Source organism: Peromyscus californicus, unplaced genomic scaffold, assembly GCF_007827085.1.
Source record: "Peromyscus californicus insignis strain IS unplaced genomic scaffold, ASM782708v3 Scaffold_3__1_contigs__length_106647218, whole genome shotgun sequence".
Classification (NCBI taxonomy): domain Eukaryota; kingdom Metazoa; phylum Chordata; class Mammalia; order Rodentia; family Cricetidae; genus Peromyscus; species Peromyscus californicus.
The window spans coordinates 39,459,807-39,486,753 of NW_026294551.1; the positions used below are offsets into that span (position 1 = coordinate 39,459,807).

General features: G+C 40.0%; 1 protein-coding gene across 1 annotated transcript in view; it reads right to left on the bottom strand.

Annotated features, from left to right (window-relative positions):
* Taf15 (TATA-box binding protein associated factor 15) overlaps window positions 1–21,554 on the bottom strand; it is a 33,989-nt gene extending 12,435 nt beyond the window's left edge. Inside the window, exons 1-7 of the mRNA XM_052755993.1 lie at window positions 21,427–21,554; window positions 12,730–12,769; window positions 10,000–10,051; window positions 9,797–9,881; window positions 9,612–9,714; window positions 7,411–7,601; window positions 5,620–5,740 (exon numbers count right to left, since the gene is read on the bottom strand). Of these exons, the coding sequence (XP_052611953.1) occupies window positions 5,620–5,740; window positions 7,411–7,601; window positions 9,612–9,714; window positions 9,797–9,881; window positions 10,000–10,051; window positions 12,730–12,769; window positions 21,427–21,433 (599 nt within the window). The 5' untranslated portion in view covers window positions 21,434–21,554. The remainder of the gene's footprint in view (window positions 1–5,619; window positions 5,741–7,410; window positions 7,602–9,611; window positions 9,715–9,796; window positions 9,882–9,999; window positions 10,052–12,729; window positions 12,770–21,426) is intronic.
* Between the last annotated feature and the right edge of the window lie 5,393 nt (window positions 21,555–26,947).

Below are 26,947 nucleotides of genomic sequence, written 5' to 3' on the forward strand. Positions count from 1 at the left end.
AAGGGAAGCACAGCATAAAAATAGTTTAAGAGTGTCTCAGAAAAACTCAGGCTCTCAGGCTCCATACAATGATAATTTGTATTTCATTAAGAGCTCCGGGTAGTTCATATGCATATTTAAATCTGAGAAGTACTGATCTAAACGTTTATATTCAAATAACATTCAACCATTTTCTCTTATTATATTATTTTAAATTTTATATTAATTATATTACATTCCCTTTATTAAGAGATTGTATTAACTCCAGAAATAGACTTCAGGGAGTATTCATTAGTACTAAGGAAGATATTCCTGTGACAAATGTTTCTTTCAAACTTGCTGTTAAGTTACAAAGTTCTTTCTTCCACATATTAAGGTCTCATTAGGAAATTAAGACAGAAAAGTATTTCAACAGCTGAGTCAAGATGCTGCAAATTTGTTTTCAATCCCAGCAATAGAAGCAAACGTGCACATAAAGAATTCCCCAAGACCATTTTAAGGTAAAGCAATGGAAATACTTAAGAGACATATGCATCTTCAACTTAATTGTCTGAGTATCCTTACATAAGGAAACTTAAAGACATGGGTCATCCAGATTCAAAACCACCATGAAGAGTACTCTAGGGTAGACTGTGGAGGTTTCAATGGGATAGCATCATATATTTAGAAAAGACAGATTCAACAGAAAAGAAAACCTGGGGACTGGAAAGATGGTTCAGTGGTTGAAAGCACCAGCTGCTCTTCCAGAGAATCCATATTCAATTCCCAGCACCCACATGGCTCACAGCTGTCTGGAACTCTAGTCCTAGTGGATCCAACACCCTCTTCTGGCCTTCATGGGCAATGCATGCATGCAGTGTACAGACATCAATGCAGGAAGAATACCCGTACGTATAAAATAAAAAGTTAAAAAAAATTTTTTTTGAAGAAAAATTTTGTGGGCACCCCCCACCCCCAAGACAAGGTTTCTCTGTGTAACATCCCTGGCTGTCCTGGAACTTGCTCTGTCGACCAGGCCCGGCTAGAACTCAGAAATCCGACTACCTCTGTCTCCCAAGTGCTGGGATTAAAGGCATTTGCCACCAAGCCCGCTTAAGTTTTTGTTTTAGGGGCTTGTGTTTGTTTGAAGACAGAGTTTCCTATCTTATATAACTCTGGTCATCCTAGTACAAGGGAGCCCAAGCTGGCCTCCAACTCATGACAGTGCTCCCAAGTACTGAGACTAATAAAAACACAAGCCATCACATTAAGCTCTCAATTTGTAATTAAAAACAAAAAACAAAAAACCCAACAACTACCTGTTCCTAAAATTCCTAGGAAGTCACAGAATGAGGCAGGAATACTACTATACCACCATCTTTTCAATCCTAGGAAATGAACCCAGAACAATGTTGCTAAGTTATCCAGTCTAGCTCAAGCTCTGATTCTTCTGCGTTTACCTCCCAAGTAGTTGGGCTTAGACATGAACTAGGCTGCAGCAATCTTTTATCTTAGAAAACTCACTTAGAGAGAAAAAAGGGACAGTTAAAAAGCAATAAAAGAATTAAAAACCTTGCACTGTGCCTGAGTTTTCATACTAATAAATCCAGAATACATATTTTGGGACTAGGAGGAAAAGACCAACAATATCATAAGTGAATGATTCAATCAATTTGAACATCATTCTAAATAGTCTGTTTGACTTCCCTCTATGTCATAGATGTGTGTGTGTGGCAAAAAGGCTTTCAGAATCAAGATTTATTAATTAACTTCAAGAAGACAAGAATCTTCTCTTTATAGAGCTGCAATGCCCAATATATAGTTAATATCTGCATGAGTGTTTAAATGTAGGTAGACTCAACTGCAATGAGCTCTAAATGTCAAAAATGAAATTAATTTCTAGTTCTAGAATCATAGCTTATCTATGATGGAATATTTTAGATGTACTGGGTTAAATAAAGTATATTATTAAAACTGATTTCAGTGATATTATTTCTATGTTTCGTTTCTTTTGCAGTCCTGAAAACTGAACCCAAGAGACCCAGCTCTGGGCTTTCTGTTTTCTTTTCAATGAAGCTACTAGAAAATTTAAAACTATATGCATAGTTCAAATTTATAACCCACATTGTTTCCTATGGAGTAAGTGCTGTTCTAGACCACAGCTAGACCATATATACTCTCCATCACACCCAAGTGCTGGGAATAGAGAGAACTTTTACTTATTTATTTATTAATTAGTTGGTCGGTTGGTTGGTTTTTCCAGACAAGGTTTCTCTGTGTGGCCCTGGCTATCCTAGAACTCACTCTGTTGACCAGGCTGGCCTCGAACTCATAAAGATTCACCTGCCTGGGATTAAAGGTGTATACAACCTCAGCAGGCTAGAATCCAACATTTTTAACCATTTAGTAAGTACTTTACCACTGAGCTATATATACCTATAACTCAATACACATACATATTTTGTTTGAGACAGGTTCTATGTAGTCCCAGCTGCCCCGGAACTCAAGAGATCCATCTACCTTTGCTTCCCAGGTGCTGGGATTAAAGGCATGTGCCATCATACCTAGATGGACATACACATTTTTTAAGGGAGCTAACTAAAATTCTCTTGCAAAAGGGAGAAACTACTCAAAATTTCAGAACAACTTTGAAATTTACCCATAAGAGCCTGAAACACTTAACTTCACCACATACAAAGAAAAAAAGGTATTATGCTAGATAGTAATCAATGCTAAAAATAAATAAATAAATAAAATTTAAAAAAAAAAAAGGTCCTGAGACACTTTTATTTTAGCTTCTAGCCTACTAAGTTATCAATGTCAGAGGACAATAAGAAATTTAGTACTCTCTGCAACAATTGCTTTTCAATGAAGAGACCTTTCCCTGTAGTCCCTATAAACTTCACATATCTCTCTTCAAATTATGTCAATGGCTTCTTTTTTGGTTTGAAGTCTTCCTCTAGCCAACCAATCACAGAATAAGAACATCCCATTCTTTACCACATATTCAAACCTCACCCTCAAACTATGATCCTTCTTTAAAGATGATAAATCTAATTAATGCCAGGAAATCTTCAAATCGTTGTGTCCCTCTACCCTTGTACACCACCCCCACAGATAAAAATTTCAACCTACTAAGATAATTAGAAACACAAATAGTGGTGTTGAAGACTAATTAAAATTCCTGTGTATTTTGGTATTTTAGCACAAAACCAAGTGCTCTTTTTTAAGAGCAAGAGAGAACATTTGTAACTGGACGTTTATAGTCAAATTCACAATGCTGCACCCTAAGGAATAAACTAAAGGGCACATCAAGATGTGGTAGCACATGAAAATTATATGAACTTTCATTTTTTGTTTTTTTGAGAGACAGTAGTTCTGGAACTCTATGTAGACCAAGTTGGCTTTGAACTCACAGAGTGCTAGGATTAAAGACGTGCACCACAACACCCAGCCCAGAATTCTAATTTCAGTATTCTTAAATAAAGTTTTATTAGAACAAGCCTGGTTTGTTTACATTCATTTATGCCTACTTTGGTGCTCTAAAGGCAAGTCTGAAGAGGTGCAAAGCCTAAAACATTTACCATCTTACCTTTAACAACAATAACAACAGAAAACAAACAACCCCCACCCTACCCCCCAAAAAAACCAAAACTTTGCCATCTCAATCCAAAGAGTAATAGCCACCCAGATTTCTAAACAGGCTTTATGTGAACAACTACTTTACTGGGGGAAGAGGAAGTAGTCACTACTAAAAAACTCTATCACTTTTACAAGATCAGCATCATTCTAACCTAATATACATCAGGTTTCTACACAGGCTCTTTGTATACAGTTTCTATGTATAGAGAGATTTAAAAATAAAAACTTAGCTCATCAATTAGTATCTGAGCTACAAATTATACTCAAATATATTGCCAAGGAAGTTTTGTTGCTTTAAAAAACAAGGGTGGGGGGGGGGGGTGGGGGGACGACTCAGGCTGTTTAAGGTCCTTTTCCCTCAGCAGGAAAGAATTTTTCAACATCCTTTCAACCCTGTGGTTCTAAGCTGGGTGCTCACTCACAAACTAAAATGTTATTTATCAACTCCCTACCCATTCCCTTCCTCCTAAAAAGTGGGATTCCACTGTTCAATTATATAGTCACAGTTTTAATAGAAAATCTATTAGATTGTAACTTCCTTATACAGAAAATTAAATTTATGGCACATGTAACATTTATAGCATTCCAGATAGCCAGTTCTCTAAAACAACTCCATTGGAAAATTAAGTATCTAGCATTTGTTATCTCAGGGATTCGGTTTTAGGTTGGAGACAGGCTACCAGGTAAAATATAAGTACCACTTCACTTTACACTGTTAATTTATATACAATTAATAAATGATGGTGACAGACTGCTCTTTTGATAATGAAGACACATAAATATCATTTATCTTGGTAAAGTGAATGACTACCAAACACAAAAACTAATGTCAATTTTTTAAAAAGCCTTTAATGTCTCTTAGAACAATTTTCAAAATTATCAAACGTTGGAATTCCCATAATATTAAAGACTATATTAAAAACAGACATAAAAGCAAATTTGTGGCTCACTTGAACTAATAGTATATATAAGTTGTTTTTTCATGTCACCTTAAGAGACATTTAGTCCCTAAGGACAGGACTGAACTGCTACTGACATATCATTAAATATCAGGCCACTGACAATTTCAATTCCCAGTAAACATAAATTATTTTAAAGCCTGTGTGTTTCACAAATTTACAATTTACAAATTTCATCATTGGTTTTTCATTACATTTTCAAGACATTTAAAAATGTATGCTAAAATCAGCTTTTATAACCTATGTTGCAAACATGAAATCAACATTAATAATTTAAAATGGTAATGAGAAAAGCTAAATTGAAGGCTTCCTACACTACAGCTACAATCAGAAAAATTACAGAACATTATGTGATATACTAATTATTTCAATAATTATGTTTAAAGAGAGACATACATTAAAGCTTTCTTTTTGTTTTTTTGTTTTTTTTGGTTTTTTGAGACAGGGTTTCTCTGTGTAGCTTTGCGTCTTTCCTGGAACTCACTCTGTAGTCCAGGCTGGCCTCGAACTCACAGAGATCCGCCTGGCTCTGCCTCCCAAGCGCTGGGATTAAAGGCGTGCGCCACCACAGCCGGCTCATTAAAGCTTTCTTACATGTCTATCTATCTTTATACTCTGCTACTGCCTAATACTTTCCATGTCTATCTACCATTATACTCTGCTATTGCCTAATACTTTCCCTGCCCAAGGGAACTCTTTGTCTTCCATACAGATTAACTTACTTTTCATTGTTAAGACACTTTGGTTTCCAGAGTTATCTTTTAAAGGAGTTTTGAATCTAGCTCCAGCAGGAAAACCAATCAAGTAATTTAATCGAATCATAACCATGGTAAGGAGCTTTAATAGTATTTAAATTAACATACACCATATAAAATACTATCAACATAGCCTCTTCTGAAGTGATTTATGACATATAAAGATTTCAAAATAGAGTTAATTTGTTCTTTTTTCTACAACATAATCTCTGAAAGCCTCTTCAACTAAAGTAAGTGCCAGAATAAAATAAGGAAACCACTAAGAGAAAGAGAGAAAATGAAGGCATCTGTATCAAAATACTTACCTTGATCCTGTCATAGGACCTCTTCCATCCTTGTCATATCCCCCACGCCCTCTACCTCCTCCCTGTGACCCGCCATATCCTCTATTATCTTCTCCATACCTACTCACATCACGACGGTCATCTATAAAAAGGAAAATACAACACACAAAAATACTGTCATTTCATTTCTTTATGTTGTTGCAACAAACATCTCCCTACATTAGACTGATCTTGAATTCTTGAACTTAAGTAATTCTGTCTAACTCCCATATAAGATGACATATACCACACCAAGCAACTACTGTCATTTCTAATTAAATGTTGCCTTAAGCCACATAGTATGTCCTTCAGGGAAGAACACAAATACACCAAAATGCAAGCCATCATACAACATTCTGGAAATGTGCTTGAGAATATTATATCTACATCAGATTATATTTTACTACAAAATCTGAAAGCAAATGGAATAATTTAAGCTAAACTAGAAACTTCAAATTCAAGAATTTTAATAACTTAAAGACAGAACTCTAATTCTATTTTTTCACCTCAAACACATTAAATGTAAATCAAGAGCCGGGCAGTGATGGTGCACACCTTTAATCCCAGCACTCGGGAGGCAGAGCCAGGAGTATCTCTGTGAGTTTGAGGCCAGCCTGGTCTACAGAGCGAGATCCAGGACAGGCTCCAAAGCTACACAGAGAAACCCTGTCTCGAAAAACAAAAAACAAAACAATGTAAATCAAGCATAGGTCAGGCATAATAACCACAGCCACCATATACATTCAAACTGAGCAGACAGATAGTCAGGAAATGACTATCTGCTTTTACTCATTCACTCTATTATCAATATGGCCGGTGCTATAGCTCAGTGATGAAATGTTTACCTAACATATACAAAAGCCCTTGAATTCAATTCTTAGCACCACCAAAATAATTTTTTTCCCCAGCAAAAATGTTTAATGATCACTTACTTGGAGCCAAGTCCTATCTAAACAATAAAGGCATTACAAGGGGGAAAAGTCACCAAGTTTCATGGTGTGGTCTGAGTCCTATGTATCAGTAATATATATAAAGTGCTATGGAACAAAAGAAATTAATGACTTTCCTTCTTACATGAGATTAGAGAAGACTAGCATAGGACAACTTTCCAATCAAGTATACCATCACCAAAAGAACTGACAACTGGGGCTGGAGAGATGGCTCTGGGGTTAAGAGCACTGTCTGCTCTTCCAGAGGGCCTGAGTTCAATTCCCAGCACCACACGGTGGCTCACAGCCATCTATAATGAAATCTGATGCCCTCTTCTGGCATGCAGGCATACGTGCAGATAGAGCATCATATACATAAAATAAATAAATCTTAAAAATTCTAAATTATTAAAATGGGTGGTAGTGGCGCACACCTTTAATCCCAGCACTTGGGAGGCAGAGGCAGGTGGAACTCTGTGAGTTTGAGGCCAGCCTAGTATACAGAGTGAGTTCCAGGACAGCCAAGGTGCTTACACAGAGAGACCCTTCTAGAAAAAAAAAAAAGAATAGAAAAAAACTGACAACAAAAGCATTGTCAAATGCTCAGAGTTTAAGACAACAAAGGAAATGTAATCAGTAAACAAAAAGTCACACAACCTTCTAACAATCTCCAGGAAGCTTTAAAAAAAAAAAAAAAAAAGTAATAGTTCTGATGGTCATGAGAAATCTATGTCCAGTCATCCCAAATTTTTATCAACAAGTAAAATCCTAGGAGTAAAACCAAACTCAATGAACAATTTTGTGAAGGAATAAAGAAAAAGTTAAGAGGTCATTATAATCTTACCTTGTGTGTGGTGGCTATAGTTTTCCCTTTGTGAATGGTAAGACTGCTGGTTTTGATTATAGGAATCATGTTGCTGATAATTTGACTGCTCATCATATGAGCCTTGATGCTGATCATAGCCTGACTGCTGGTCATAAGAATCTTGCTGACCATAGTCAGACTGGCCATACGAAGGTGCTCTTCCACCTTGGCTAAACAGAAATCAAGAACGTAAGACGTTACAGAATTGTGTTTACTATAGCAAGTGCAAGAACACTAATATAAAAGGCCTAGTCAGCCAGACCTCCGAAGTGTCTAGTGCTATGCTCTCAGTAATTATCTGGTTCTTCAATCTATGAAAATTCATCAATGGAACACCCTCCAAAAACAATTTCACTATCACTAAAAAGATGCCAAAGGGGAGAAGAGAGGTTGTTGCACAACACTGGGGAAAAACAACAACAAAAACAAGCCCTTTTAATTATTAACAAAATAACTAGTTTTTACTTTCTTGAGTTAAAAGAAAAAAATACTACCAAAATACAGTGATATGTATGATTCTTTAGCAAACAAGGCCATTAAGTGATTGAGTTCCCTTTTTAGTTATACTGAAAGGCTCAATGTCACTTCCTTTCTACATCATGCAGAATACCACAACAATCTATTCCGATTCCCAACACAAAGCACCACAAAGCTATAGTTTGAACACTAACTCTACTTTAAACATTGCTCTTTGCTTTACATTTATTTCATGCTTTCAAGCACACAGCCTTTATAAAAGCATTTCCCTTATGATTAAACTTATCAATAAGGCTTAAAGTATTTTCCTAATGCAGCATGACTTTCAGATATTATTCCTTACATATGTACTTTCTACTTTTTAGAGCACTTTTGTAACTTTAAGACCAATGATTTCACCTCTTTCCCCAGTGCCATTTAAATTTCATCTAAAGTACTTCTGTCACTGCTGCCAGAAACGACTAGAGGCCTCAGGCACTGGTTCTTTTAACCTTCTTCACCTCTATAAAATAGGAATAACTACTAGTGTTGGTTCATAGTGGTGTCTGGGGACCAATTACATTAGGGAATGTGGAATTAGTCCACCAAACAGAGCGCAATAAAAACTCCACTATGAAATAATACTTGTAGTTATTTATTTCTATTTTATAGCGGCCTACATAGTTTTAGGCCATTCACTATTGTAATAGTTAATCACTATTCCAAACGAAAAAGGGGAGGGAGGGCTAGGGAGATAACTCAGTGTTTGAGAGCACTTGTTTTTGCACAGGACCCAGAGTCAATTCCTAACACCTACATGGTGGCTCACAACCATTTACAACTCCACTTCTAGGAGATGCCCTCTTTTGGCCTCTGGCCTCTGTGGGCACCAAGCACATACACGGTACCCAGATACACATAATACTCATAAATCAAAATAAATGTATCTAAAATATATTTTTATTATAGTAATTTTTAATTTTTATATTAATATAAGTACATCATTTCCTCCAAAGTTCTCCATGCACCCCCTTACACTTTTTCAAATATATAACTTTTATTCCATGACTTATGTAAAGGGAGAGCACACATTTCATCATTTTAAATAGAAATCTACTTTATTTCTATCTGCCTCATCAAGAACTGTTAGACACTGATATGGGAGTACACAGGACCCTAAGGTTTCAAGAATAGCACCCACTTAGAATCAATAGGCAAAGAAGGACTGCTGCAGATATCTCAGTGTGCAGAGGGCAGTCTCCACTGGAAAGGATAAAATCACTTAGTCTGAGCACAGAATAGGACAGGCACATGATGAATGTAATGCATAGGCCACTGTTGCCCTGTTATATAGAATCAAGCAGTGAAGTTGTGAGGTGCATGGGTGAGGACATCAGTGTGCAGACTCAGCTTAAACTGAGGCCTTGGGGAAAACAAAAGCTGTGTGAAGACATGAACACCAGACACTGAATGGGACTTGTTTACCCATCTGGAGTCATGGATCCTTGTATATTAGATTGTACTGAAAACTATATATTTTTAAAAGGTAATGCATCCAAGTGGCACAAAAACAAAATGAAGGATTTGGACACCCAGCTCAGTGGTAGAGTACGTATGCAGCGTATGCAAAGCCCTGGGTTCTATTACCAGCACTACAAAATAATTAAATGGAAATACAAAGCAGGCCTGCCCAACACAATTTTAATAATTTACTGTTTCCTTACCCTCCTGATGATTCCGTGTTTTGTTGTCCCTGGTTATTATATGATTGCTGGCCATATGAGCTCTGCTTTTGATTCTCATAACTACCATAGGACTGTGAATAACCTAAAAATTAGATAAGAATACTATTTAGTGAGGGCTCTGATTCCTGACTCTCTAAAATAGCAATTTAACAAACCAGTCCAACCTGATTGATTTTGTCCATAACTGGAGTAACCACCATAGTTTTGTCCATACGAAGAATCAGTCGTTTGCCCATAGCCAGAATAGCTCTGAAATTCAGGTAAACACTCAAACTTTATTACTTACTAGACAAAATAACTATGTATAAATTTTATTACTTATTAAATAAAATAACTATTTATAGGGAAAACTGATTTTTCAACTTACTTGTGATGTTTGTCCATAGCTTTGACTGCCTTGATTTCCATAGGAAGAATAACTGTAAAAGAAAATTGTAATGCTTGAAAGACATATGCTTAAAGAAATTGAAAAGCTTAAATGAAAACTCTGCCTTCAACAAAACTTAAGTGTTTGTCCTGCTTACATCTCAACTGTTTTCTGGCTACTGGTTATAAAAAGTTATTTTTTCAGTTGTGAGTGAGTGACTCAACTCACTCAACTCACAACTTTTTCATAGTGAGTGACTCAAAAGACTATTTATATTTAAACAATTCTGCCGTCTCTTAGAATTCAAATTGACGACCTACAACTAAAGACATAATGAAGTCAATCCCAGACCTCTTGAACTTCAATATCAAGGTGATGCTGTAAAATTTCTCACAAATAATATTTCATCAGAGCTACAAAACTAAGAAAATTATGCTTTGGGATAAATAACAAAACAGAGAAAGGCAATGAACAGCATTATTCCATGAACAGGTTTTTATTTAATATCAGGTACATAGATTACTAATACTTAAAAAGCCTATACAGTTGTTTGTAGCTAAAAAATGTTTATACAAATAACCATTCTGATGACCACATGGTGGCCCAGGCCTTTAATCCTAGCATTCACAAGACAGAAGCAGGCAGACCTCTGTGAGTTTGAGACTAGCCTGGTCTACATAGCAAGTTTCAAGCTTGCCAAAGCTACACAGTAAGACCCTGTCTCCAAACAAAAATAACCAATCACTCCTAAGAATATGCTATTTCCAAAAACTGCATGGTAAAACCCATAGTAATTATCTAAAAGAGTAAAAAGGTAACTTTTTTGTTTGTTTTTTGAGACAGGGTTTCTCTGGCTGTCCTCACTCTATAGACCAGGCTGGCCTCCAACTCAGAAATCCCCGAGTGCTGGGATTAAATGCATGTGCTACCATGCCTGGTTTAAAAATGTAACTTTTAAAGCTGTATTTGAACAGATTAATTTCTTCATACTATTTGTTTGAACTGAATGTCTTTAACTTCCCAGAAAAGGCACAATATGGAACAAAAGTCTAGTTTAAATGCTTCAATAATTAGAGGCATATGTATATCCAAAGTACCAACAGAGAATGAAATTATATTGTATCAAAACTGCCATGTGGTTTGATAAATATGCATTGTGTTATTGAATAAATGTACCTTCCTAAGACTTAACTTTTAAAAATTATATCATGTAAGTACTAGCAAGTACTTAGTACAAAAAACTAACTCTTTGAATATATGGCTCTTTAATACCCAAAGAAAAGTATCTTCAAAACGTTTTATTTTAGAGCAATCAAATACTAAAATTCCTGAACTTTTTTTTTTTTTCAGAATTCCGTAACTTTTAAAAATACAAGCAATAAAGAAACATTTGCCAGGTACCTACTAAGAGGCTGGCATGATCTTACAGGAATAAAATCATATCAATTTTGTTTCTGATAAGCTTCTTAGTATCTCACATTGAGCCTCTAATAGTTGTAGTGTTAGGTTGAAAGCTGTCACTTCTGGTAAGCAAAAACAAGAACAGCCCGCCATCATATAGATATACGTGATGCATATTAGGACTTTTAAGAACTGCTAAACACTGTACCATAGTGATTCAAGAAAATCTGCTCTAGCTCTGGTTCTTCCTTAATGTGCAGTGCTGTTTTCTGGCTCAAGCTCTGCTGGAACTGGAGGCTGCTAACTGGCCTCGAGGACAGTAGGGTTCAGTTGTCCTTGTTCAAATAAATGGCTTAATCAAAAAAAAAAAAATTAAGGAAGGAAGGAAGGGAGGGAGGAAAGGAAGGAAGGGAGGGAGGGAGAGAAGGAGGGAAAGAGGGAGGGAGAAAATATGCTCTAGGGGCTGGAGAGATGGCTCAATGGTTAAGAGCATTTGCTGCTCTTCCAGATGACCTGAGTTTGATTGCCATCATTCACATATTGGCTCACCACCAACACCCTCTTCTGGCCTCCATGGACACTGCATGTACTTGATACACAAGACATTCATGCAGACAGAATACCCATATAAATAAATTATTTTTAAAATCACATTAGCATATTATATATCATCAAAAAGTAAAATGCTTTTTCTAAGAACTTGTTTGATGTGAGTTTTAAGAAATTCTATAGGTAGAGGGATGGCTCAGGTTAGGAACACTGCCTGCTCTTCCAGTGGACCTGGGTTCAACTCCCAGCACCCACATTACTAAGATCACAAAAGTCTGTAACTACAACTCCAGGGAATCTGACCCTCTTACTTCAAGAGGCACCGGTACTCATGTGCACATATCCACATGCAGACATACACACAATCAAAAAATAACAATAAAATTTTTAAAAAATTCTTAAATTCTCTTAATTTCTAAAGAAAATTTCTAAAGAAAAAAATCTTTACAATACCTAGGGGGTTTTTGTCTTTATCTTCAAGGCATATATTTATTAAACAGACTACTTTAAAGGGGAAGAATTAACAAGCTTTAATTATTTATTTATACCCCACCCCCAATTCTTTTAAGAGATAGGGTCTTTTTATGTAGCCCAGGCTGGCCTCAAATTTCTGACGGTCCTCCTACCTCAAGCTCCTGAGTGCTGGGATTATAAGCCTGAACTACCACATCTAGCCTTATTATCTTAATACATCCAGACAGCAAATTTTAGAGAGAAAATTGTATTATTTTTCTCAGTTTCAGCCTTTCATTATATTATGAAAACATATGTATACTTTACCTTTGCTGCTCACCCCCAGACTGACTGTAACTTCCAGAATCTAAAACACATAAAAAGAATTTTAAATCATATTTAAAATTATGCTTTCCCCTAAAACTAACTTTAGTTTATACAAATGAAAATACAGCTAAAAACTGTCAAAAATTACATTAAGAAAAACTAGAAGCCAGGTATGGTGGTACACACCTTTAATTCCAGCACTCAGAAGGCAGAGGCAGGCAGATTTCTATGAGTTCAAGGCCAGTCTAGTTTGCATAGTGAGTTCTAAGCCAGCCAGAGCTACAGCGAGGCCCTGTCTCAAAAAAAAAAAAAAAAAAAAAAAAAAAATTGAAATAAAAAAATTAAAAGAAAACCTAGAAATTAAATCTGTGTATGGGGAGACATACACAATATTTTTTTTAAACAATAACTACTTTTGTTTTTAAGTAACAACATTGTTAAACCACTATTCTACATACAAGTATGTGCTGGTGATCGCAAGAAAGGGAACAAATATGCCATCAGTGAAAATCCATCATTTAAAAACAAAACAAAAAACTCAACCAGGTGTAGTTGCTCATGCCTGTAAACCCAGCACTTGTCAAACTAAGGCAAAAAGGATTGCCAGAAGCAAGACCAGCCTAGGATAGGTACGTAAACTTCCAGACCAGGCTGGATGAACTAGTGAGACCCTACTCCAAAGGAAAAAACAAAAACCCACCCTTCAGAAGCTCAAGCTACATTTATGTATCTTTACATTAATAAAAGCAAACCAAAAAAAAGTAAGTGTTTAAACTAATCAGGGCCAAAAAAGGAAGAAACATGCACTCTGACATGATTAATCTACAGAATCACACTCACTATCATTACCACACACCGTTCTTCTGTATTGGACTACTGTGGCTGTCAGTATCAATAAGAGTCTCCTAAGACTTGCTAAGAAAAGCTGTTGATATTACCAAACTTTCAAGCAATTAGCCAATTGGTGACATATAAACCAGCAATGATACCTACCTTCTAGCCTGCATTTTACCAACAAAAACTACCTTAGAAAAACGTCTAAATAAACATGTCAAGTAAAGGGGGCAGAAGAGGGTAGACTATAAACTTTTTTCTGTAGTTCAAAGTGTAAGTTATACCAAAAATTGTTGAGAAGGCTCTACCCTTTAGGTTTATATTCAATGTCAAACGAACAGCCTTAATTTGTGATAAGATACATGTTATGTAAAATATTACAACTACAAAATAGGAGTGTCGAATTGACCACATGACCAACCTTATCTAGTCTTAAACTCTTTAACGAACAATTCAAATAAAATCAATAGCTTCCTTTTTAGTCAATTTATATCAAGTTATCATATAAAACTACATCACTACAGGTTTAAAGAGGTAACATTAAATTTGTCACCATGCTATTACAAATATCTAAAATATGACATTTCTTTTAAAATCCCTAAGATTACTAAATGAAATCCGATAAATTATTTCTATGAAGGACACAGACTACATAAAATGGGGGAGGAGAGGGAACTACCTTACATGCCACAGCTATTTCCATAACTGGTAAGAGTTGCAGCTAGCAACTCAAGAAGCAAAAGAAAGTCACCCAAATCAGAGTCAAAAAAGATTGGGGGGGAGGGGTGTGTTAAAATTTAAACACTTCGAAGACACATGTATTCCTCTATGGACAATCTAATACCTCAATGTTTCCTTTTGGTTCAGACAAAACTATTTAAGTATATAGCATTTAAATCTTCTGACCTTCTCTCAAAATCTAGTAGTTACGTCCTTAACTTTAGCCTAAGTAATTAGTCTTCTGAAACTACAAATTCGACTTCAGCTGAATTAAAACTTCAAGATACACAAATAAGCAGTCACCAGAAAATACCTACTTCATTAATAAAAATACAGGTGTTATTTTAAAAAAAAATCAGTTTATAAATGCCATTTAGGGCAACAAGTAAGTCCTTGTTAAGATTACCTGACACTTAAGACTTGTGTCTGGACTTACTCATTATTTAGAAGTGCTTCTAAATTACCAAAGTGTACCAGTGTACTGGCTATTTTATGTCAACTTGACACAAGCTAGAATCATCTGAAAGGAGGGAACTTCAATTGAGAAAATGCCTCCCTAAGATCCAGCTATAAGGCATTTTTTTAATTGGTGATTGACAGGGGAGGACCCAGCCCATTTGTGGGTGGTGGTCTTGGATTCTATAAAGCAAGCAAGTTGAGCAAGCCATGGGAAACAAACCAGTAAGCAGCACCTCTCCATGGCCTCTGCATCAGTTCCTGTCTCCAGGAGCTGCCTGCCCTGTTTGCGTACCTGTCCTGACTTCCTTCGATGACAGTAGCCAAATAAACCGTCCCCAAGTTGCTTTGGCCATCATCACAGTCATAGTAACCCTATGACAAATTCATACCAGGACAGTGGGGTATTGCTGTGACAGACCTGACCATGTCTTTTGGGGACTGGGGAAGGACTTTGGAACTTTGAACTAGAAAAGCCACTGAGTGTTAAGAGCTCAGTGAGCTGTTCTTCAGGAGCTTGGAAGATAATTATACTGAGGGCAATTCAGACAACGGAGGCCTGGCTTGGGAAGCTGCTGGGGGAAACAAAGACTCTGCCGGGTCTTTTGTGTGAACCTGAACCACTAAAGTAAAACCTTTCCTTTACTGGGACAATTGATGCTGGTCACCTAAGAAATTTGTGATGATTAAAAGACCAACTAGAAAGAGGTTCCCAAGAGTTAATGCACAGAAGGTGGCCTAGAAGCTGGTAGCTCCCAGGTGGTACTGGTTTTGAAGGCATGAAGGGGTCATAGAGAATAACTGAGGCTTGGCACTGTGAGAAGCCAGTGGTGAAAGTGCAGCCATAGTACCAGTTGGATCGCCAGGAATGAAGGGGTCATGAAGAGAAGCTGAAGCTTGGCACCATAAAGAGCCCAGGACAGGCTACTAGTGAAAAGTGCAGCCCAACTGCAGTGAAATGCCACTACCATGGAATGACTACCAAGAACAGCAGCAGCAGTGGAGCAGTCAGCTGGAGCCTGGACAACAAGCTGTATGTGCTAAGAGGGAGGAGCCAGAGAAGTGACCCAAGCCCTTTGGAAGAGTCCAGAAGATTGTGAGTGGATCCCAGATATTGAATACTGAGTTATTTACAGTTGGAGTTTGGTTTTGCTGTGTTCAGACTATAACTGTGCCTTGGTTTCTCCCTCTTGAAAAAAGCATTTTTTTATTTTACAGAAGCCCACTGTAAAGAGACTGAATTTTTAAAGAGATTTTAGGTTTTAAAAGACTTTAGACTTTTAAAGACACTGAATTTTAAGTGATTGAATTTGTAAAGAACTATGGGACTTTTAAAATTTATAAAATGTTTTATAGTGTGATGGTGATGTTAATGTGTGATCTTGGGGATGAACAAGAAAGGAAAGGCTGTGGCTAGACTGTAATGTTTGTGTCAAACTGACAAGTAGTCATTTGTCCTGGATAATTTTATGTCAACTTGACACAGTTATCTCAAAGGAAGGAACCTCAATTGAGAAAGGTTGGGGTTCCCCCTAAGATCCAGCTGCAGGACACTTTTTAAATTATCAGTTGATGGGGAAGGGCCCAGTCCATTGTAGATGGTGTCATCCCTGGGCTGGTGGTCCTGGGTTCTTTAAGAAAGCAGTCTGAGCAAGCCAATACATAGCACTCCTCCTTGGCCTCTGCATCAGCTCCTGCCTCCAGGTTCCTGTCTTGTTTGAGTTCCTGTCCTGACTTCTGTGATCAACAGACATGAAGTGTAAGCCAAACAAATCCTTTCACCACAGCAACAGTAACTCCAAGGCAACCAGGTATGTCCGACTTATGGCCCAAGTGTTGGAACTGTAGGCAGGAGCCACAAATCCTGGCTTGTGAATTTCCTTTAAGATCATATACACTAGCTTCAAGCACATGATATTTCATCTGATGTTTACCTGGTTACTCTTTCCATCTTACCTCCAATGTATTTAACGTGTATTATTTCTGAACAGCATTTACCAAAGTAATTTTTTTTAGCACTATGAACACCTTTGTGCTTTAGGTGGGCTGTTTTTTCCTGCTAATTTTTACTTGTACCTGACAAATTAGAATTTTCTATCTATCATAGTTTTTTTTTCTTTTTAACTCCTTTACTATTTTCATTTTCTTTAGCCACATTCTTACTATTGCTTTATTTACATTTGATTTCCATGGTCTTATAACTAAATTTTTGCATATTTTCTTGACAAAATTCAAAATTATCAACCTCCACTAAAACATCTAGATTTTACTATCTTAATGTCAATCAAAATCTTCACCTTTATTTTCTTTGCAGTTTTTATTCCTTTTCCTTTCTACACATTAATTCTTTTAGCAAAGATCAGTATGACTATGTGCCAGTTTATTTGGTAGGAAACTCAAGGTCATTGGTTATTTTCCTTCTAAACATTATTCTCTTAAAACTTTTGCCGGGCGGTGGTGGCGCAGCCGGGCGGTGGTGTCGCACGCCTTTAATCCCAGCACTCGGGAGGCAGAGCCAGGCGGATCTCTGTGAGTTCAAGGCCAGCCTGGGCTACCAAGTGAGTCCCAGGAAAGGCGCAAAGCTGCACAGAGAAACCCTGTCTCGAAAAACCAAAAAAAAAACTTTTAAAAAAGAGTTATATGTATATCTGTGAAAGAGTATGCACACATGCATGCAAGACAGAAAAGGGGGTAAGATGCTTTAGAGCTGGAGATACCAGGTAATTGTGGGCTTTGAGATGTGGGTGCTGGTAACCAACCCTGGTTCTCTGTGCCAAGAGCAGTAGCCACAGCTCCAGGGCCACTCTTAAAATTGTTTTTATGGGTTATTAAATTATAATCTGTAATTTTATAGATTACTTGAAATTATTTTTAGGCATATTTGAAACTAATGCTTGATTAAAAATTACAACTCATTGGGCTTGTCCGCCTTTAATCCCAACACTCTGAGCTCCTGGCCATCTAGAGCTAACGAGGCCCTGTCTCAAAAACAAAACAAACAAAAAACAATTCAACTTTTCTAAAAAAAATTTAAGTCAAGAATTTCCTATGTTGCTCACTCCGGTTTAAAACTGGAGCTCTTCCCAACTCAGCTTCCTGAGTGCTGATGAGAGGTATGTACCACCATACCCAACAACTTTCATTTTCATCTCATCTCTATCCTTCTGAGTTTTGAAAGACAGACAACTACATTTATAATTTGTAATTTCATTTTTCCCACTTTTGAAGACTATATTTAGGGGAGGAGAAGGGTGAGATGGCTCAGTAGGTAACAATGCCTGACATAAGCTTGACAACCTGGGTCTAATACCTTGTACCTACATGGTGAAAGTAAAGAACTCCTTTGTCCTGACTTTCACAGGTATACACCCACACATTAATGTAATTTTTAAAAATTATATTTTATTCCTTTTTCAAATCTATGTGGCCTTTCCACATAATATGTTGGCCTTAAAGTTGAGTCATTCTTTTAGGTTTTTAATCTTCAACCTAAAAACATTTGCTCTAATCCAGTTTGTCATTTGACTCATTTTGACACCTGTCCCTGGTTTTTACCATGAACTCACCTTTGAAAGGTTTGGATTTCCTCGGATTCTTTGTGATCTATGCTGTGAGAATTCCTCCAGTTTTTCACTGTTTTTATTATTTTTTTAAACCAGGAACCCAAAGATGTTAATCAGCCCAGATTTTTATTTTTATGTTAAATCATTTTATGGTTTCCTAAAGGCTAATTGAGTACCTAAAAGGAAGTAAGAGGTTCCAGGTTACAACTTCTAAGATTATGCTGTGTCTAAGCTTCCTTGTTATGGCTTACACTATGATTTTTTCCTTTGTTCATTTCTTTACTGAAGGACACAGTCCTTCAAATCTATAATCTGTAAATCCAAGATTTATAAGGGTTTCAGTTTCCATTATCTGGCTAACAGTTCAAGGTTTCATCACCCATCCTTAGATAATAAAACCACTCTACACAAGACCTACACTCTGTAGGATAACTGCCTAAATAGCTCTATGCATATCATACTGGCTTCACTTCACTTTTACCATGGGTCCCCAAATTTTTGCCCATTTTTTTTGAGGTGTATATAGAGGATAAGATATCTTGATCTGTCCTAATTGCCAAAATGAGAAATAGCTTAACTTTATTTTATATATAACTAATATTTTACTCATGATTTTAACTCACAAGCTCTGGTAATTTACTTTTGCAAATTCTTGAATGTCAGACTGACAATAACTTTGACTTATTGACAAAATGCTATGTATCCCTCTCTTTCCCCTGAGGCAGGGGATCAAATCCTTAAGTTTTGTGTGTGCTAAGCATTAATTCCAGCCCAAATGCTTATATTTTAATAGGTTTGTAAGTCTGACCCGGCAAGCATATGGATTAGTTGAGTCAATTAAATTTCTAAGTGTAGTCTGGAATGTTTAAAGAATGTAACTTATTAATGATACTAGTTGCTTAGGGGGGATTTATTCTGTTAAGTTTATTAATTTAAACATGCACTAAAAAACAAGTCAAAAGCATTACTTTTATACAAAAGTCAAAATATTTTATACAAATATCACAAAACATGTTAAGTTGAATATAACACTAAAAAGAACTTAAAAGATTTGAACTTAAGCCTCTAAACTTAAATTCTCCATTGAAACTACCCAGTCCTATAAAAATGTCATTGTCTTATATGAATAATTACATTAAAAACCAACACCGTTTGGGCAAGGTGCAGCAACCCTGTAATTCCACTCAGAAGGCTGGCTAAGGATGATAATTCAAGGCCAGCCTGGAGATACACTGGAAGACCCTCTCCAAACGATCCCGAGTTTTTTTTTTTTTTTGGTTTTTCGAGACAGGGTTTCTCTGTGTAGCTTTGCGCCTTTCCTGGAACTCGCTTTGGAGACCAGGCTGGCCTCGAACTCACAGAGATCCGCCTGGCTCTGCCTCCCGAGTGCTGGGATTAAAGGCGTGCGCCACCACCGCCCGGCTACGATCCCGAGTTTTTACTGATCATTGCTTGCACTGGATTTTGGTAAATACATACATGAGGGTAGCACTTTAATATTTTTTACAGTCATAGTTAACCGACACAAACCCTTCCTAAGGAAGCATTTGTACATATTTTTCTGGAACTTTATCAGATATCATGACAAATTATATACCTGGTAGAAGACACACCAATGTCTACTTTGGAATAGTCCCTTGCTTGAAAAAGAATTAAAACAGAATTTGAAGAACTAACTTCAATGCAGCTTAGCCTTTTCCATCACTGCTCCCCAGAGCTTTCGAGCTCCTTAGTATCAATGCTAATCTAAGGAAAGATTATCATTCCCTTGCCCAGTCTTTCTTGCTCATTTGCAATCTTCTCCAATTGTTGCTGCTCTGATCACAGACACACACACACCGGGTAGACTAGGGAAATCCTTTTAAAAGGTGTTTCAATTAACAGAAGTGTAAAACTGGCAGATGTAGTGGTTCATGCCTTTAATTCCAGCACTTGAGAGGCAGGGGCAGGTGGATCCCTGAGTTCGAGGCCAGCCTGATCTACATATCGAGTTCCAGTCCAGCCAAGGATACATAATGAGACCCTGTCTCCAATAGATAAGTAAATGTAAAATTACCAAAAGGCGTATTTCATCCCAGCCATATGGCTTTAGGCAATGCTTCTCTCGGAAGTAAAGTACAAACTCATGCTGGCTTCTAAGATCAAGTGGCTATATCTCGGTCTGTCTTTGCCACCTGTAAACGTAGCCCAACAATAAAGGACCCTGTGTGAGCGACTGGAACTGTTAGAATCAAGAGGACTTTTTAATTCTGGTTTAACAGGATCCAAACTGGCTGTCCGGGAGGGGTAAATGCCTCTCTTCCACACATCAGTGGCCTCTATAAATATCACTTAGAGGAAGACGCCGTCTTTCCTCTGGTCTCTGTTTCAAGGGAAATGCCACGAAGACCTCATAGTGCTCATCAGTAACTGTCAAGGCTCGCTTTTAAGCTCAGGAGATTAACAAGTAGAGGAGGGAGTACAAAGGTGAAAACCGAGTACACAAACACCCCCAACCCCAATCAATCCCGGTGGTTACAGCAGAGGGAATGACCTGTGAAGTGCGATTTCGGGTAAGGCAATGTGCTTTGAAAAGGGCTCCCAGAGCCCAAGACCCCCACCTGATGAATGGGTGAGTCAGGAAGGCCCAGCTCCACTTCTCGGATGGGGAAGCTGAGGAACGAGGCGGCGAGACGACCGGCCAGAGGCCTCGCTGAGAGATCTGAGGCGGAGCGGAGGACCAGAAGCCCCAGTCCTCAGGCTGATGCTCAGATCTCGGCTTCCCCCGCCCCTACGATGGTGTGGACTGGACGGGCCTCCGCCCCCCTCCCCAACTCACACACACACACCCCGCTCCCCGGGGAGGAGCTGCACAGTCTCCTCGGGTTCCGTTCCAAGGGCAGGGTCAAGAAAAGACAAGAGCTCCAGAGCGCTCCCGCCGCCGGGATGTGTAGCCAGAGAGCGTTGGAAGCGTGCGTGTGCCTCCGCTCCAACATGGCGGCGACGCGGCCGCCCCCCCCCCCCCACCCGAGCCTCCCTCGGGCCCGGAGGCTTGCCCTCGCCGCCCTCCGGTGGGCCAGAAGACGGCCCGAACCCGCCGGACCCCTTCTCGCCGCTGCCGCTGCTCGCTGGAGGAGTCACCTACCCGACATGACTAACAGCCGCGGCGCGGAGCCCCCACGGCCCGCGGAGAACAAGGCAAACGAAAAGCCAGGCGGCGCGGCTGCGGGAGCTGGTCTGAGGGCGGCGCGGCGGGCCGAGGCCGACTGCGGGACCGCGGCAGCCAATCAGCGCCCGCCGGGCGATACCACCGCGCCGGAGCCGGAGGGGTGGCTCCACGCCAACTCCAGTCCGCCGACCCCGGAGTCCCTCCCGGGTCTCCCCTCCGCGACCGTACCATTATTGAGAGGGAACTGAGAAAGGAAAGTACCAATGCCCTCGTGGGGCTCGGGGACGGGAGGAAGCCCGGGCCCGCTCGCTCCGCCCCATTGACAACCCATTGACTTCTGATTTTATGGGGTCAGGTAGAATTGGAAGCCATAAAGCGAAAGAGGAGGCGCCCCTTTTATGAAGTCGGAACTGTTTGCCTGGGGAGCTGGTTTCTTCCTCGGAAATCGGGAATGGTGTAGCCGGCCTCGCTCCGGCTCTGGCTGCGGAGTTTGAACCACACGGGGGCGTTCCGAGTCCGAGGAGCGCGCCGGACGAAAGTCGTGACGAGCTCGGTGCCCGATCACCTCCTGGCTTGCTAGAACTGCTTTGTCTATTAAAAAATCAAGGTGAGACGAGGACAAACAAACAAACAAAAAAAAATGTGAGTTCAGTCTAAATCACGCGCAAACCTGACCCCGGGAATAAGGTGGTGCGGGAATTGAGCTTTTTCAGTGCTATAGAATAACAAGCTCATTGTCGCGTCTTACATCATCTCATTTAATTCGCGCGGCAGACTGATGAAATATTTCCCCCTGGTTGCGGATAAAGCCGAACAGACTGAGGTCGTGTGGCTAATAAAGGGCAAAGGTGGAATTTGGAAGTCTAGTAACCCAACCCCACTGCTGAGGGCTTTAACCCGTAAAGCTGTACAGTCAGTTGGGGAAAGGGCTTGGAAAACTTAAAAGAGAATCAGCGAGGACATTTCCCCTGAGTGAGTGACCCCTGAACCAAAGCCTGGGTGATGAGTTAATCAAGTTGAAGACGTGGGCAAAAGATCTGTCCAGACTAGTTGTAGAACAAATCATTTGATAAGTTTGGAGTGTAGCCTCCAGGGGAGAATACTAGAACATGGCAGAAAACTAGGAGGCTAAACAGCTGAGGCCTTGTAGTTTGGACTTTGTCCCGAAGGCGGAGGATCCACCCACTAGAAACCTTCAGAAGGGGGAGATCAGGTATGTATTTTCCAGTTGCAGAATGAAGAACGGATTAGAGGTGAGAGGTGCCTAAAAGTGTGTGTGTTGCGGGGAGAGGGAGTGACTGAGAATATGACTCCGTGATTAAAAACCTGGCCCAGCATGCTTGAGTTTCTGGGTTCAATTCCCAGCACTGGTAAGTAATTTTTTCTTCAGCCAATCGAGTTGGCACATGCCTATTCATCCCAGCACTCGGAGGGCAAAATCAGGCAGACTTCTGAATTCAAGGCCAGCCTGGTAATACATAGTGAGTTCCAGGACACACAAGGCTACAAAGAGAGACCTTACCTCAAAACAAAATAAAAAATTGTAAGCAGAGAGATTATGTGATTGGCCAATGCAGTAATTATAGTGAGAGGTCATCGTGCACTGGACTCAAATTAGCTGTGGAGGTAAGTGCAGATATCACAGGTACACTTATGAGGAAATGGTGATATCTATGTGTGAGGGGCAGGGGCAGAGAGTTCTAAGTTTCCTGTTTACATAATGACCAGATGGAGGTGTCACTCACTGTGATAGGGACCAAGAGGAACAGATTGGGATGGAGTGACAACATAAGTTCAGAATTGATACTTGAGGTCAGAAAAGGGCATGAGGTCATTTCTCCTCATTATGCCCTCAGCTGTATAGATGGAAGATTATAGAAACCTCCAGGCAGGTCCAAACAAGCAAGGCTAAAGAAATAAAAAGTCTGTCATTACTACAAGCCATATAACTTGAGCACCTGTATTGAGGAAACAAACCCAGAGGAGGAGAGCTTGTGCAGTATCGGTAGTCAGGTCACAGGAGGAAGAAAGTTAGTTTTTTGTTTTGTTTTTATCTTTTTAATAATTTACTTAACTTTATTTTATGTGCATTGGTATGAAGGTGTCAGGTCCCCTGGAACTGGAGTTACAGACGAATGTGAGCTGCTGTGTGTGTGTGTGTGTGTGTGTGTGTGCTGGGAATTGAACCCTCGGTCCTCTGGAAGGACAACCAGTGCTCTTAACCGCTGAGCCATCTCTCCAGCCCATTGTTTTTAATTTAAAAAAAAAAAAAAAAACAGTGTTGCTCATCTTTGACTGCTTACGTTTATATCATGATTTATTCACTTATTCACTCAGTTTCCCTTTCCTAAGGCCTGCTCTGTGTGTAGGACCTGGGAAGTCCCAAAGACAGAGAAACACACCCAGCCACTGCCCTCCAGAAACTGCAGTCATGTAATAGGCATGGTGCAGACCCGTGGTTCCTACCAGTTACTGGATTTGAATGTTCTAGGGGTGGAAGACGTTTTAAAAACTGGACACTTCATCCATAGGAAGGTAGGATCGTCAAGGAAAGATCTTGCCTGAGGTGCCTCCTAAACTGAGCTTTGAAGAAAGAACAGGAATTAGCAGGTGGGTATTCCAAACAAAGTGGGCTGCAGTGGTGATCAGGAGAGAGGGCACTTCGGGGCACTGTAAGTGGCCCTCCTTGGCTTGTCGATGGAGTGGCAGGGATGAGGGAAGATAAGAAATGTCATGACAAGTAGGCATGTGCACATGGAGATGCATGTGTATAATCCCAGCACACAGGAAGCTGAGGCAGGAGGATCCTAAATGTGAGGCCAGCCTGGACTACAAAGACCCTGTCTCAGAAATTTAAAAAAAAAAAAATTAAAAAGGCAGCAGCTACTCTGGAAAGCCTTGTATGCTTTATGGATGACTTTGGACATGACAATTTTAAAAAATGGGAACTTGAGGACCAGTGAAATGGCTCACCAGGTAGTCACTTGCTGCCAAACCTGACCACCTAAGTTCCATCCTTGGAACCTGCATGGTGGAAGGAGAGAACTGGCTCTTGCATGTTGTCCTCTGACCTCTGCATGCATTAATTAGTTAATTAATTAATTAAAGAAGAAAATGGGAGCTTCTGAGGGACTTAATTTAGGAGTGACAATTAGTTTTCTATATCCATTATCTCTAATTTTTCTGGACAGGCTTGTGAAATAGGGATCTACATTTTGTAGATGATAACCGTGAAACTCAGAGAGGTGAACGCTTTGATCAAGTTCCCGTGGCCAATTAGGGATAGAAGCAGGGCTCCTACCAGCCTTTGGACGAAGGTCAGTGATCTGTGCACAGTGTCCCTGCCCTCCAAACTGGAAACTCCTCCCATGTCTACACTGTTCCAGGTCCTTCTTCACCACAGGTGGAGCCCTGTGCCCTTCTGCCTTCCAAGCTTTTGCCTCATAGATGAATCCAGTGGGCCATGATGATACCTGCACCAAGCTTTGTCTTCACCCACATAACGCTCCATGGTGGCTGTTCCTACTCTCGTGATGTCCACTCACCTGGCCTTGGTCTCCATGTTGAGAGAAGAGAGCAGGAACGTTGAACCCAACAGTGTTAGCAGAATGTTTCTGGGGAAGTCTTGTTTCTGGGCTTGTTTGCCTCTGGCCCGTTCCCCCATGACCTCGCAGGAGGCACTGTCCTCTGCAACCCCCTCATGGGGGTGGGGGTTGGGTTGGCTGTATGCCTAGCGAGCTATAGGCACTAGATTTAATCCTCAGACAAAAATATTTTAAATTAAAATTGCTTAATCGTTACCACTGGGATTGGTAAGTAAGGGGCTGGGGAGAAAAGCCTGAGAATCGGAGTTAAGACCCCCATTACCCACGTAAATGTTGGGTATCATGGTGGTCTGCCTGGAATCCTAGCACTTCAGGGCAGGGGATGCCCAAGGCAAGCTGCTAGCTAAGATTCCTCAAATTAAATGAGCTCTGGGTTCAGAGTGAGACCCTTCTTCAGTAAATAAAATGGAGAACAATGGAAGAAGACATTGGAGTTTAATCTCTGGCCTCTTTATGTAGCAATTTTCTCAGGGAGTGAAACATTCTACCTGCAGAGACACTTCTTAAGACAGGAAGTAAATAATTTCCAAACAACTTCAGGAAGTCCCTGAAACCAACCAGATTTGCCAGGCCTTTCTTCCCTAAGACTATGTGAGTGACTCCTGAGAGTTGCTCTCAGACGAGCCAAGCTACGAAGACGCTTCTCAAAGCCCAGCTTCCTGGAAGAGGCTCAGACTGACTGAGCCACTAGGAAAAGACGCATTCCAACCGGTTGAGCTGCCTGCAAGCTGTGCAGTGTGCTCCAGGTTTCCAGCTTTTGTGAGCTGTCGCCATGCTAGAGTGGATTTGAGTGATGTAGCTGTCTTTGAGTCAGTTCTGTTCCTGTAAATTATAATCCCACCTCCATAGCCCTGTAAATAACCCCAGTGGAACTCACTGGTTTATCACGTTGTACTCTGATGTAGCCATACTGTACTCCCTTTCTAGGGTGAATAGGTGTGTGTGTGTGTTTGTCTTCCCAGGAAAAGTCTGTCACATAATACCTCTACATATGCATGTGCACCTGCGCACACACACTTAATACACAAACCAAACACACACACACACACACACACACACACACACACACACACACACACACACACAGCATAGAATTTGTCAATGGGAAACTGATGGGAGACAAAACTCAAGGAGAAATGGAGGTCACTCCACAGGGATTTAGCACAGCTTCAGGTTCCGCTGGTGACCTGAGCTCTAGCACCTGCCTCCTGGAGGAGGGAAGTGTTCAAAGCCCTGATCCCTGGCTCCAAGAACCACCCCCTCCCTTTGTCCTTCCCGTCCGTGGCTTGTATAGTCCTATTACCACTGGTAATATCTGAGTTGCCTCCACTGCCCCGTTAGCTCCCCAACTCTTCCACCACTGATGCAAGCCTTGCAAGGACATTTGAAGGACTGTAGATTTACGTAGGGTGAGAGGAAAGGTTGTCAGAAGGAGCTATTGAGCAGAGGTGTGACCCGTTGGACCAGGATTTCTCTGGCCGCTCTTTTGAAAATGTAAGTAGACTGGCGGACACACAACAAGGAGAAGCCGAGCGAAGTAATTGCTCAAAACAGAGTCAAACCCAGGCCACAGTGAGCTCCTGTGGCAGTGACAGGATTCGAGGTTTTCCAATTTTTTTTTTTTAATTTGTTCTGTGATACGTGGCATATTTCTCTCCAAACCTACAGCACCCCACCACAATACCTAAAATGGTAGACATAAAAAAAGATTATTTATTTTGATTTTATGTGTATTGAGTGTTTTGCCTTCCTGTCGTGCATGCCTGGTGCCGGCAGAGGTCAAAAGAGGGCATTGGATCCTCTGGAAATGGGGAGTTACAGATGGTTGTGAGCTACCTAGGGTGCTGAGAACTGAACCCGGCTCCTCTGGAAGACCAATAAGTGCGCTTAAC